Genomic DNA, 13,218 nt, shown 5'->3' with positions numbered 1-13,218 from the left:
GATCTTAACACACCCCCAAAAAACATGGGTTGTGTCTCTATCCTCCGATTGGCATCACCAGCAGGTGGGTGTGTCTTTAAGACCAGGCCTATACAATCTAGAGGGGGCCCAATAGAATCTATGTAAAATCTTGAATTGCATAAGGCGAACCCATCTCTAGATGCCAGACTTGACCAAGTTTAAATCTTTCTCTAATTATCTCTTAATAGAAGTTAGAGCTCCAAAAAATTGCCCTAGGTGTGGATGTGGAGGTGAGTGTGAGTGTATGTCTGTCTATGTGTGGCCCTGCGATGTACTGGCGACCTGTCCAGGGTGTCCCCCGCCTTTCGCCCAATGTTAGCTGGGATAGGCTCCAGCCCCCGCGACCCTGTACACAGGATAAGCGGTCGACGATGGATGGATGGATGGATAGAAGTTAGAGCTTCATCCCCCAGACTCTGAATTAGCAGGGAGTAATACATTGATGCCTCATGACCTTTTCCAAAAGCTCTCCCAGAGTATCTGCCACTTTAGGGGGGTGTATGCTACTCCCAAAAACAATACAGAGCAGGTGGCGCAGCTGTAAATTACTACAGAACTGAGATATGGAAATCCAAAAATATTGAACCAAATTTTCAAACGATCTCAACACTCCACTCTAATAAAGGTCCCTGAGTGTAGTAACCCCCTTCACAATACACTCTGACCAGCAGAAAGGGGACTTATCAATACATCATTTTGGGTTCAGCCATATGCTTGAGGCAACATTAAAATAAATGTCCAAATTAAACACTCTTATCAACTCTTATAGTAACTTATCCTCTCCGATTAGTTTGATAGAAAGGCTTTGCAATGGCAAAATAGGGGCAAGCCACTATCACTGGATGGTTTGACTGGTTGGTCTCTATTGGATTAAAAGTCATACCTTTTCATATGAGCCAATTTGTACGATATCTTACGATTTCAACCAAAATATTATTGTCATGAGATTATGTTAGACCATACGATGTTCTATTTTCTACAAAACGATAAAATAGCTTTTTGTCAGGAATACAACATGTGCCTGACAACAGCTTCATCAAAGGTGAGGATTATCAGTAAATAAAAACAACAATTTTCCTCAAATTACAAATGTTAGGTTTCAGACAACTTGTATTACATATAGACTACTTTAATGACAGTTTTGTCTTTTTTGTGTTTTACAGATATGGTCACATACTGTCATTGTACGGAAAAAAGCTGCGTAAAGATCCTTCAAATAGTTTTGTTTTCCACAGAAGAGAGTCATATGAGTTTTGAACTACATGAGGATGAGTAAACAATGACAGAACTTAAAAAAAAATTTTTTTTGATGAACTTTTCCTTTAAACCAACGAGATGAGGATATTTGCAGTTTGGTTGTACTAGAGTTTTGCACATATCCTGTAAACATGAAATACACGGAGAGCGAGAGGGACGTGCTCCTCCCACACCTTGCAAAAGCAGCTTCTTCCTGTCAAGGTCTTGAAACGAGTCTTATTCTGCTTTCTCAAAGCTAGGTATTAAAACAGAAACTTGGGCTGACATCGATACAGTTATTTTCAACAACACATCTTCCTCGTAACGCAGAGCTGTCGACTGACAGGAAGAAGATGTGCGAGAGGAGGCCAACATGAGGGAGAACCGAAGAACTCAGAGTTCCCGACCTCTTATCTGTACCAGCAAAACCCTCTCTGTGGTTTTCAACATACACATTGAACCAGTGGAGCTGCTTTCTCTTCCCTTTACAGGCATAATACAATTTGGGCGCCAATAGTGATTTCCATGAGTAAATGTGTCCTTGTGACTTGAAGTCTTGAAGTGACTTGAAGTCAGAGGTGTGATGGACTGGCCTTGGTATTCATGGGTGACAGTTGGGCTGTTTGTAATGGAAAACTAGCATATTATCTACTAATTAATTATATTACTTTTAAAAGAACAGTAGCCTAAGTGAAACAGTAGGCATTATTTTTACATACAGTATGCTCTTTTGTATACTGCACATTTTGACAAATTTAGAAGGAAATCTGTGTATTCCATGCATACAGCATACATACTACATACTGCAGACATAGTAATAGTATGTTGATATTCTTAAAATAGTCTTGTTTTTCTTTCTGTGGAACTATTTGGACTGGCTTGTTCTGACATACAGGACCGCTGCGATTTTCACATTCAACATGCAGCTTACTCTGATCGATAACTGACCATTATGGAGTTGATTTAGTCAACTCCAATATGGAGTTGATGTGGTCAGATAATCAGTGTTTTTCCTTCACATAATTACTGAAATGAACTGAAACTGGTGTGAGTTCATAGCAAAACAAACATCTCTTGAGAAATATCACACTGAGAACTGCTGCAGTCTGACTTGTTTTAAAATGAATGTTTAAAATGACAAGCTATTATGAAGTGACAGGTTATTTTTATTTAGGTCAACAGTAAAACAAACATTAATGTCACATTTCAGAGGCACTAACGACAAAAAAATAATTTTTCAGTGAGAAATCAAGATCTAAATTTGTTCTAAATCATGTCCTCTTTATTAATACAAGAAAAATGTTTAATACTCTACATAAGCATTAGCAATGTCTGCATTTATTAGATGGTTTCTGTTTTCTTCTATCCAAAATGTATAGAAATCTCTTTGAATAAGACACATATAAACTATACTCTGCACATATGTTCTCAACTAAGCTATGAAAAATAATTCTGAATTTGTTTTAGTATATTAGTATATTCCTAACTTATTGCACAATTATTGTGTAAACATTAATCAAAACATTTATTTCCCCAATTTTGGCAAGCTATTTTAAAATATATGCAATAAAGAAGGTTATCAATACCAGAGCGTCGTTAAAATGCAATACGATTTTTCATATCAATTCCAAAAATGTAGAATTTAGTTTTTCGGATATATGCAAAATGTGGCCAAATTAAAAGGATTATTCCGGGTTCAATACAAGTTGTGCTCAATCAACAGCATTTGTGGCATAATGTTGATAACCACAAAAGTTCACTTCAACTCGTCCCTCCTTTTCTTTAAAAACAAAAAGAGAGCAAAAACTGAGGATACGGTAAAGCACTTACAATGGAAATGATTTATTTTTTGCATTCCGACATAACCACTGTTAATACTAGCCATGATTTGTGTGTCAGTAGTTGATAATAATGATTAATAATAATTACATTCTCTACAATTTAACGGAGCCTACATCCAAATCCTGAACCACATTTTCCATGCATATAAAAGGAGCGTGTCACTGTCATTGAAATATGTCAAACATTTAACAAGGATGCAGATAATGCACAAAAGAATGTAAGTCCATATTTATTTTCTTCTAATTCATTACATACAGTGCATATACACTACCAACTTCTTATGTGCTGTGTTTGTTTATATTGCTGGTGCTTGAGGAAATTAACTATACAGTATAATAGGATGCAGTCGCTATAATAACTGGAGGAGAACCTCAGACTTAAATTGCACCTGACCCAGCCCATCAGCACATTGCACGTGCGATTTCGCCAACACCACTTGAGCCCAGACTTTACGCGTGGTTGCACAAAAATACCAAAGCTTTATGGCGATGCCCACTGACTTAGTGCTTATTACTTATAGCATAGCGCTAGCACTCTGAAAATAGGGACCTTTGTTACATAACCAACTCTTTCAGATATGACCACCAGCATTCAAGCTTGTTGTGACCAGCAGTCCCCTACAACAACATTTAACCATCTTTATCTCTTGTTTCTGGAGCCATGGATTGTCCAGTGCCGACGCCACTCAATACATTGACATCATGGCTCTCTGTCCGACACTGGGCTCAATAGCTGCCGGCCTGGCCTGCCTGTCTACCAGACACTGAGCTCAATATGACCAGGGCCAAACGCTCCCAGCAGCTGCTCCATGTAAAGAGAGCAGGGTTAGAAAATCCATTTCAGCACAGCGACACACTGGAGGACGCGAGGACAGGAAACTCAATACAAACCTCGCCAAAGACAAGCAAGGCGAATCCTACCGACTCAACATTCTGATATTGAGACATCAGCATTATATATCATAACATATCAGGTGTTAATAGAGGAATAGATGGGTTTTTGCATGCTACCTTGAGGATGGTTACAGAAAAGCTATTTTGAAGGGTCTGTGCACATTTTGACCAGTTACTTTCCATTACTTTTCCATGACCTTTTCATTAGTAGATAATTGGTAGATAAAAATCTTTAAAATTATTCAACTTCAGAATGATTTGCTCTCACACAGACCAATTTGTTAACGGTTCAACTGATTCTTTGAAAAGAATGATTAGCCTACAGTATAGCTTGCAAGCAAGTTTTACTCTACATGAGAGCAACATCGAGTCGATGAGATATTTTTGTGCAAAGCATAACTAAAAAAATTAAATAATTAAAAAACCCTTTTCGTTGTAGAAATTTCAAGGATTTTTCCAGACTTGGAAAGCACAATTGAATTTTTTTTTCATAGTTCCAGGTTCCAGGACCATGCACTCTATCTAAAAATAGGATCTATTTTTACTTGATCTAGCCAAATTACTTTTGTTGGTGTAACTTCATTGGTCAAGTATATTTAGACAGATTAAATAACCTTTTTTTTTTTTTTTTATTTAATTCAATCACATGAAACACATTTTTATGTAAACTGACAAAACAATTTTGTACAATATGGGAACCCTGAACTTTGGAAAAGTTTGAATTTACTCTGTGGTGTTAGATGAGGTTTCAGGCTATAAAGTAGCTCAGTTATTTGCTACTTAATATGAATCATCAGTGCATGCTATACTAAATAATAATTATAATTTCTTTTTTGAAATCTCATGAAAATCTAGTAATTTGTTTCACCTCTGAAACAACTTTCCTACTGAATAATGTTATGCTTTAGCCAAATAATTATTTAGGCTTTTGCAAACTGAAAATCAGATCTTTTGACAAAAAATTTGCATTCCAAATTTTAATTAGCTTTTTAATACATAAGATATTATATGAGTTATAGTTTCTCAAAAGGCCTTTGGAAAGGATCTGGGAAGGGGCAAATATTTCCATGCAGCTGATGTGCCAATGCATGCTTCCTTTTGCACTGTAATTGTAGGGGAACTTTGGGGCGATATTACTTTGAGGCGATATTTCATGTGTTAAAGTATCTTTATTTCAGGTGCCACACTGACCACATTCCCATAACTTTTGAGGCCTGATGCAACCCCATCAGCCCTATCCACACTTTCTCAAGGTTCCGCCAAGCTCTTGAAATTCCCCCCAACAACCAATGGACACAAGGGAGCAAGAAGCAGGAATTTATGACCCTATGCAAGACCCTTTCTGAATCTGCATAGACCAGGCGACGTGCTTCCTTCTCAGGTCCCTGTGGATGTAGATAACCAGAAATCAACGGTGGTCAGGCACGAGGCCACCGCAATGCAAGGTCCACAATGCAGAGACCACCCTCAAGAACCACCGTAAATCCATCTCTGGTGACACTGGGACCCACAGGACCACGAAAACAACCTTTGAAGCTTTCAGCCGTAGTTAAACATTTGCGAGATATATGGAGTAAAAACTGTATCCGAAGTGCCAGACCGCATGGAGCTCGCTTTGGAGAAGGAAACAGGAGATGTTAAGAGCGACAGTGGCTTCATTTGAAGATAAAGAGTAAAGGAGCGCTCAAGTGGCACATGTCGAAGTTGAAAGTTTACTTTTAGCACCTATCTGTTTATTTTCTTGAAAACACAGGGACACCTTGGCCTACTAAAGATAAACATACAAACTTTACAGATGGCTAATGACCGATCACTCTCACAAAGCATTAAGTTGCATCAAACAGCAATTTCTTCTGTAATAAGGTAGAAAACGTGCACTATCTACAAAAAGCATCTATTTTAGCCTTACGCTAATGGGAATTGTAAGTGTATCCAGAAACATAAAACGACTGGTTTTCTTTCTCCAAATTAATATATTAACAGAGATTGCTATGGAAAAAAAATCTTTGTAACAAAAGTTGTGTAACATTACAAATCGCTACATCAAGGCCGGTACAATGATGAGATCTTTGGGGGGGGGCATTTTGATCTTTGGGTGGTGGGGTGTGTTAGTGACCCATAGTTGTTTCACAGTTGACTATGGGGCCGAAACAAACCCCCCAGTCATTCCTTAGACCCAGCCATGCTCTACATTGTTGTTTTTTGTCACATCGTATTGCTCCTCAGCTTTAACACATTACAAATTCAGTGCTTTTGTGAAATGTCCTCTTTTTCATTTAGTGTAAATTTCTTGCTGTCATCCTTATTGAAACCTTTTTTGTTTTGTGCCAGATAAATACTGCTGTGATTGCAAAAATTAATTCTATAATTTGATAGTTTTATTATTTAAAAAACATTGCCCCTCTAAACACCTATAAAGCAGTTAGCTATTTTTATTTAGTAATCTGTAATTTAACTATACAAATTGTTTACGTTCACATGCACGATCGTATATGATTATGCCTTATAATCTGTCAATGTATAATGTCATGTAAATGGCTTAAACAACGTTTGTTTATCAGGGTAAAGTCATAAAAGTTTAAGAACCAGCACGCCCATTTTTTACCCATTACCTTGATTTTGAGAAGAGAATAATCCGATGATTTAAAATCTCATGAAGCCTAAACATGGTTTTCTTGATCCAGTTTGGAATCTCAACTTTTTCAGGAAGATTGTAAAAAGACCAGAATTCTAATGAGCTAATGCCTAAATAGTTATTTGGCAATAGCTTAACATTAACAATAGGAAAGCCATTTCAGAGGTGAAACAAATTACTACATTTTGAAGAGGTTTTGGGGAAAGAAAATCTGATAAAAAAAAAAGAAGCCAATTATTGGTGGTTATGAGCGTTTTGCTGTGCATTTAAGTGCACTCAGTGAGTAGCAATGCTGATGATGATGTTACGGTTTCCCTTACATTTTTCAAAAAACATTGCAATGTATTTTTGCATTCACTTGAGTAACCTTTAATCTCAGCAGGAGCATGTATCTGAAAGTTGCAAGACCTGCATCTGCAAAGCGAGATCACAAGATTTAAACTCTTAATGTAAGCTAGCATACATGCTTTGTGATTCCATACATTGTGCTACACTGGTGTGTGTGTGTAGTAGATGTACACAATAACCATCTGATAAACAGATACCGTAGAGTGATACAAGGTGAATCCTCAGTTGAGTCCACTGGTTAGTATGTTCACTGATGGCGTATGTTAGGAGGGTAGTGAAAGTTAGACTGGGAAAAGCTGCAAAAATGTGACTCCATGTGCATTCTTACATATGTTTGATTGTACTTCAAGTTATTCAAGTTATTAGCATTTCTACTTCTAGTTAGTTACTCCCCAATCCTTAGGACTGGGAACCGAGAACAGGTTCTTGTTCAGAACCGGTTCCATTCTTTAAAAAATATAGTAATCGTATGATCTTCATGACTTTCAGTTCCGTTAACGGTTCATCTGCATGCAATTTACCACCAATACGCCTGGAACACTGTCCTGAAATACTCTGACATTGTTTCCAGCAGAACATTTCTGCAGCTGCACTGCTCTTTACTGACTCTACAGCATAAAACACAGCTCTACCAGTGTATTTAATTCCCAATCTAACAAGTCTCGAGCCAGCTCTTTTGAATGTACAGCATGAAACAAATGCACTTCCAGTACAATTCTATTACAGAAAGAAGTATTCAAACGAGACAATTCTTTTGAATCCATAGAGCAAAAAAAAATTATTCTTCCAGTATAGTCCGATCTCAAAAGAATTATTCTAATGAGCTGGTTCTTTTGAATCGACAATGCTTCCATTTATAGTCTGGTATACAAGTAATCTTATGTGATGTCAAAGTTAAGAATGTCCAACTCGAAATTAAATAAAAACTGTCTCACATGCCTATAGTAAAACATTAGGCTACAAAACACAGTTTAATCTCTCACTGGAACAGTTACTTTTTTTTTTAAATGATGACCTGTGTCTCTATTAAACCAGGCAGGGCAGTTACTGACTGGCTGTTCATATGACAATGTATAATTATAGATACACAAGTGTTGTTTTAAGAAGTGGAATTTTATAAAATAATAAATGAATTAATTTAATATGCCATCATATTTCTTGTTGGTTTATATTTTTTTATCGAAAGATAAAAGTATAGTTTAGTATAGTTATGTTTCTAAAAGGTCTAAAATTTACAAAAATGTTATTTTTGATTTGGTGCATCTGCTATGTAGAAATCTGAAATGATCTCATTATTTGGTAACAGACAGCAGAGGGTAGTAAATACAATAAGAATTTTATTTACAAATAATTATTTACAAATAATTATTTAAAAAATCGTTAAAAGAACCGTTAAGGAATCGGAAATCGTGAAGAGGAATCGGAATCAGAACCGGAATCGTTAAATTCCTGATGATTCCCAGCCCTACCAACACTGATAAATACACATCTTTAGTTCAGTTAGGTCTACAGTATATGATTAGAAAAGTAAAGGTCTTTTGTTTAGATTCATGTAGCCTTCAACTTTGAAAGACGTCTGTGAAAGATGTTCCATTGAGACTTGTTCACATGTGTTCAAGAACAAACATGCATTGGGTGCGACTGATAAACTTCCTGTGTTAACTGAAAGCGCTCACACGCTTGTAGACACATTTGTGCATGAGAAAGATTAAAACAGGATTGAAGCATTTGCATCAAACATTTTTTAAATACATGTTTTTATATGCATTCAACTGCATGTTTAGGATAATATCTCTAGAAAAACATGATTTTAACCTGGCCAGAAAGAGCCAATTAGCTCAGCAGAAAATTATACCTGCACCAGGTGCCAGTTTAGACTTAACAGGGTGATTTCCATTTTCCCTGAACCCACAGTCATTTCAGTATCAGAAAGAAACCAATGCATCATCTTTGGTCTTCAGCTGTGAACTCAGTTACCCTTAGACGTATGAAAGAGCTCTTGAGAAATTCTACACACGGCTCTAATAAGGAGGGAAAGTCCAGCGTTCTAAGGTTGAATCGATGCTGTCTAAAAATGAAGCTCATTCTTTGTAATTGTGTCATTGTATATATAATGAAAAACAGAACTGAGATCCAAGTATAGTCCTCAATGGATTAAATAAAACAGACATAAATTCATGCACCTTATTTAGTTAAATTTAATTGTAACATTTTTATTGTATTTTATTTTTAATCTAACTAACCCTAGATTAAAATATCTAGATTAGTATGTATTTTTGTTTTATTAATTTGTTTATTTATCAATATTATTAATGAATTATTTTACTAATAATTTATTTTTCATGTTATTTTATTATATTTTATTAACCCTAACAATCTATATTAGTGTGTCTTTTTGTTTTATTTCATTGTTTATTTATAAAATTGGCTAATTAATTAATTGTACTATTTTTATTTTTATTATTTACCCTAGTTATCTATATTACTAACTCTTTCCTCTCTTTTTGCAACTGCACTTACTAAATGTATTTATTTTTAAATATATAATTAATTTATGAAACATATAATACTAATTATGTTATGTTTTGATTGAGCTAAGTCCAGAGGTGTTAAATAAATGACAGTTTTACAGTTCTCATTCTGCACACTATCAACAAAGCAGCAGGTATCACTGTTGTCTTGCATACTGAGGGGATTTGTTTATAAAAACCCTTGTTGCATGTAGAATATGAGCTTTTGCATGATTATTAGGAAGATTAGCAATTAGAATGAGCAAACATAAAAAAGCAGCATATCTGGTTCCCATCAAAAGTTATAAGCTTCAGATGTTCATTAGAGAAATCTTAATGTTGGAAAACATAACTGGCTGTCCGAGTTTGAATCTGAGACACGACTCAAACTGATCAAATTCCATCCATACACCTTCCTGTCCATGACTTAATGTTACATTCATTATACACTCTTAGCTTTGTGAGTGGATGGATTGTATGATTGTGTTTCTACATAACTTTGTTAGTACTGAATTTGATTAACAAACTAAACAGCTTATTTTATGATTTAAAGTGAAAAAACTAATGTTTTTGAAAAAGCCTCAAGCATCAAGATTTTTTCCAGAAGATGCAAATGTGCCATTTAGAACGCAAGTCTGCCATCCATACAAGTTATTTGACTTAAAGGTGTAGAACATTTTCTCAAACTTCGGCATCTTCACACCATTTACAAAAAAACTGTTAAACTGTTAGCTCAAGACTCGCCATAAAATAGCTCAGTTAACAACAAACCAATTCTTAAGTCAAAGACTGCCTTTAGTAATAATGTTTGACACAATGCAAACACCAAATAATGTATTCAAACTAATGTTTTAGGCGATAAAACTATCAAAAGTTGCCCTTTGCTGGTTTGCCGACAAGGAAAGGTAGGTAAGACCAAAGGCACGTAGGAGTCCACCATGCATCAACTGGTTGAATGAGGTTAACCAGTGAAGTACTCAGTAACCCACAGCCATGTGGTTTTCAAATTCAGCCACAAGATTTCAGTGCAACACTGACACAGCAAACCAGCACTTTAGTGTCATCATTTTGTGAAAACATCTTCATCGATACAAGTTTGGTAGAGATAAGAACTTAGGTGTTCCTTCCTCATTGCTTCCAGTATCATCAAACTCGCCGAAGCCACGAAATCAGAGAAAATTTTGAAAATTGCACTTGATAAGAGCCACTTGTAATCTCGGATACTCACCCCTGGCAAAGCAAGACTGGTACGAGGACAAGCTTTCAAAGATGCTGTTGGAGGCCATCGTAAGCGTTTGCTGCTTTTCCAGAGTAAGGTCGTCGTCTTCGCCCGAATCCAATGCCTCTAACTTGATCTGCTCCCGAATTTTTAAGGGTTCGCGGTTTTGCCCTGCAAAGACCAAAAATACAACCATGACAACATGGCCAAAGCTCAAACATCCATATTTCTTCCCCTAAACGTCCCCGAACCACAACATACAGTACACATCCACACCCTGGAAACCTTGGTCACCCTGTGCCGGTCCAGTGGTATTGTTCGGGCGGTTCTGTCCTGTTGTTCTGTGCATGTTTCACAAAGGTTGCGATAGGCAGTCAGCCTGTGGCTGACTGATGCTTACCCTTGTGTAAAAGAGAAGAAGCACAAATGCGTCGCTGTGGTTTTTTTCGGGCGATTTGGCTGATTCACATGGTGACATCAACACGTCCTCTCATCGCCCTCCCTCCCCCTCTTGCAGTCTTTTGGTTCCCTCTGTCTATCTTTATCTCACTCGTCTCTGGTGCCTAGAGAGCCGTGACCAGTAGCAGACTGGGTTTGTGGTTGTGGCGGCCCACAGAAAGCTTCTCCCTAGCCAGACAACAAGTTTAACTGCTCCCCACAATTGGACAAAAAAAGCCAAGGGTGCGCCATTGGGCCGTTGGTGTCACATGCTCAGGAAAATTTCATTCGGACTTTTTTTCTGCCAAGGTTTTGCACGGCGTTATCTGGCATTCAGAGGAGGCTGTCAAACCCCACCTGTTTGCTTGAAAAGGAGGAAATACATGTGGTCTGTAAAAATTATGAGAGCGTGCAACAGGAAGGGGGATGGAAGTGAGTAGGTGAGAACGGTGCAGCATTTTACAGTTGATGCATGTGTGCGTGTGTGTGTGAGTGTGTGTGTGTGTTGTTTTGTCAGGATTAGTGTACGAAAGAGAAAGGTGAGTCATGCTGCATAAGTTAAAGCATGCAAATGTGTCTCCTGGAGAGCACACAATTAGTCCAGTGTCTCAGACGCCATAAAGGTGCTGCAGCTTATCAAAATTTACATGCCGTCTTTCCTATCAGTCTCATCTGCTGATTCTGCAAAAGAGATAATAAATAATAATAATAAAAAAACTGACAATAAACTTTCAGAAGATATTTGGATTTAAAAGTTAAATTTCTAATTAAAACTTCAACTTAAAACAAAATAAAAAATTTTGACCCAAAAATTTCAATTATTCATAAAGACATCCCACATGCAGTACAGTGTGAATGTCATTGCCTAAAGCTCTAGCATTATTTGTTTGCAGATGCAACTTGCTTTGCTGTCTAGTGCAATGGCATTCAGATATTTTTAAGTGTGACTTGATGTCCTAATACCTTTTGAGGCCACAGTGACTAAATGATTGTACTTGTATCATCTAATATGAAAATACACTGAAGGTATATTTGAAAACCATAACTTATTTTATTGCACAGCAATGGATTTTAGTGAACTACTGAATTACCTGATTCAAATCATTGACATCAACATGTGTTTTGTTGGTTAAATTATGACATTTGTATCTGTCAAATTTTCGAATTCTGTAATAGAGAAAAAACAACATGTTACTGTTGTAACCTCAGTTCCCCTTCTGTCGCTCTCTCCACGTTGTGTCAGAGAAGCGACACTAGGGGTCTCTCTTGAGCGGCGATATTCACCTATGAACTATGAAAAAAGACCAATGAGAGTTGGCAGCCAGTATTTGCATGTCCGCCCCCGGACATACGGGTATTTAAGCGGCGCAAATACGGGAATTCATTCAGAAAATTTCTTCGGAAAATTGCTGCGTGTTACACACTGAGTTCCTGTCATTCCTCTGCTGCATGCTGTTGGACTCTACGGTGCACAACAGCGGCTTTCTCCTGTTTGCACGGCTGTGCATTTCCTGCCCCTGAGCACTTCGACAGTGCAGATTATAAAGATCTCTCAGGAGTTCTTTCCTTTCATAAAAGAGTGATTTTATTTAAAAGAGTAATTTCCCCCCTGTGAAATTACCCCTGTGTTGTTCCTGGATGCGGTAGAGGACTCTCCGCTTCCGACAGCCACAGGCGTTGTCTCGTGTGACTGGGTAGCGATCACACCGAGGCTGCGTTTGTGGATGGTTCATGTTCTCACTGCGAGAACATGACCATGACAACGTTGCGGTCGCGGCTTGCTTACAACCGTAAGCAAGCCACTCCAGCCGCCCCCGCGTCGCTCCTTCTTCCCACGGGATTGAGGACGATGCGGCTGGCGATGGAGGCGATTCGGGGATAGTAGCGGGTGCAGCTCCGCCGGGTACGCCCCTTGACCACCCGTGCCCCGACACGCTCGTTGAATCCCGTCCCCGCTCGAGGTGGCGGCGACTCGCCTCACAGCCAGTCTGCCTACCCTCTTGCGATGGAAGCAGACGAGTTCGCCGTGGCATCGGAGGGCGTGGTATCTGATGCGGAGGACTCCTCTGGGCTGCC

The 13,218-nt window shown here is 37.9% G+C and overlaps 1 protein-coding gene across 4 annotated transcripts in view; it reads right to left on the bottom strand.

Annotated features, from left to right (window-relative positions):
• The window catches only part of LOC127651374 (runt-related transcription factor 1-like), a 74,311-nt gene extending 62,883 nt beyond the window's left edge, over positions 1-11,428 (bottom strand). The window contains exons 1-2 of one of the 4 annotated variants that reach the window (XM_052137152.1): positions 10,966-11,428; positions 10,714-10,875 (exon numbers count right to left, since the gene is read on the bottom strand). In XM_052137152.1, coding sequence (XP_051993112.1) covers positions 10,714-10,875; positions 10,966-11,053 — 250 coding nt within the window. In that variant the 5' untranslated portion in view covers positions 11,054-11,428. The remainder of the gene's footprint in view (positions 1-10,713; positions 10,876-10,965) is intronic. The other 3 variants (XM_052137150.1, XM_052137151.1, XM_052137153.1) reach the window with 3 other exon arrangements.
• Between the last annotated feature and the right edge of the window lie 1,790 nt (positions 11,429-13,218).

Source organism: Xyrauchen texanus, chromosome 11 (genome assembly GCF_025860055.1).
Source record: "Xyrauchen texanus isolate HMW12.3.18 chromosome 11, RBS_HiC_50CHRs, whole genome shotgun sequence".
Taxonomy (NCBI): Eukaryota; Metazoa; Chordata; class Actinopteri; order Cypriniformes; family Catostomidae; genus Xyrauchen; species Xyrauchen texanus.
The sequence above is the reverse complement of the archived record's forward strand: the minus strand, read 5'-3'. Positions and strand labels throughout refer to the sequence as shown.